Source organism: Nanorana parkeri, unplaced genomic scaffold (genome assembly GCF_000935625.1).
Source record: "Nanorana parkeri isolate BGI_ZX_2015 unplaced genomic scaffold, ASM93562v1 scaffold748, whole genome shotgun sequence".
Lineage (NCBI taxonomy): Eukaryota > Metazoa > Chordata > Amphibia > Anura > Dicroglossidae > Nanorana > Nanorana parkeri.
In genome coordinates this window covers 344,109-345,343 of record NW_017307016.1, presented here as the reverse complement: position 1 = coordinate 345,343, position 1,235 = coordinate 344,109, and the positions used below count along the sequence as shown (strand labels likewise).

Below are 1,235 nucleotides of genomic sequence, written 5' to 3'. Positions count from 1 at the left end.
ATAGACCCCACTCACCTATAGACCCCACTCACCTATAGACCCCACTCACCTATAGACCCCACTCACCCATAGACCCCACTCACCCATAGACCCCACTCACCCATAGACCCCACTCACCTATAGACTCCAGATAGTCTCCTTCGTGGGAGTGTTTGTAGAGGAAGAAGTGGTAGCGCGCCGTGTCTTTGGGGACCCTGGCCGGCAGATCCTGGATGTCGGTGTGCTTGGTGTGCACCAGGTCGATGGTCTCCTTTTCTATATCCAGTTTCTGGACAGTGAAGAGAAAGTCTTAAAACAAAGCAAAAAAAACACAACAAGCCAATAACACGAAGGCCGATCGCCAGCACCCGGCCCAATATTTACTAAGGAGAGGTCATCTGTATATCGCATATGTACATCAACCCTGTCAGGGGGATGCGGGGGGTCCAGGCTGATGATTCCGGGATGTCGGAGTTCATCGGCGGAAATTTTCCCAAAATTTCAGTCAAATTTTGGAAACCTGCCGTCTTTCTAAAGTGAAAGTATTGTTGGGGTTTGTACAGAATTTCTTTATTGTGTTCAGGAGCAAACAAAGGAAAATAAAACAATACTTTGTTCTATCCGGATTATCATAGTATACGCATGCTGTGCATTCTTCTTTACAGCCAGCAGGTGGCGCCGTGTCCTCCTTTTCATACAACTACAGGATCCCAATTCCCACTCAATGGGGTTTATTAATAAAGGGTCGTTGGCTGAACATTCATCCCTCAGGATTTGCCCATGCCTTTCAAAGAGGATTCACCCATCACATTTAACAAGATTCACTGATCACCCAGGGTATATATATATATATATATATATATATAGCCTCATGCATACAGGCACAAGGAAGCTGTACATGTTGTAAAATTACATATACAGCCCCCATGCACCCGGGTGCATGAGGCCTCATAGGTGAGGAACCCCAGTGCACTCTATAATCAGCAGTAAGTAATAGGCCTGCTTAGATTTGCATAGTATCTGGTCAGAAACGCCCCCTCTCTGGTCAGACAACTCCCCCTCCGGTCACCTACACACCCATACCTCCACTCTGGTCAGACACTCCCCCTCTCACAACAGACACACTCCCTCTCTGGTCACTCATTACCCCCTTCCGGTCAGACAATCTCTCTTATCAGACCGGTCCCTTCTCTGGTCAGACAGGCCCCCTCTCTTATTAGCTACACCCCTCTCTCAATAGACACACCCTCTCTCTG

At 47.8% G+C, this 1,235-nt stretch overlaps 1 protein-coding gene across 1 annotated transcript in view; it reads right to left on the bottom strand.

Moving 5' to 3' along the window:
* TWF2 (twinfilin actin binding protein 2) overlaps positions 1 to 1,235 on the bottom strand; it is a 19,806-nt gene that overhangs the window by 4,012 nt on the left and 14,559 nt on the right. The window contains exon 6 of the mRNA XM_018564376.1: positions 118 to 288. Coding sequence (XP_018419878.1) covers positions 118 to 288 — 171 coding nt within the window. The remainder of the gene's footprint in view (positions 1 to 117; positions 289 to 1,235) is intronic.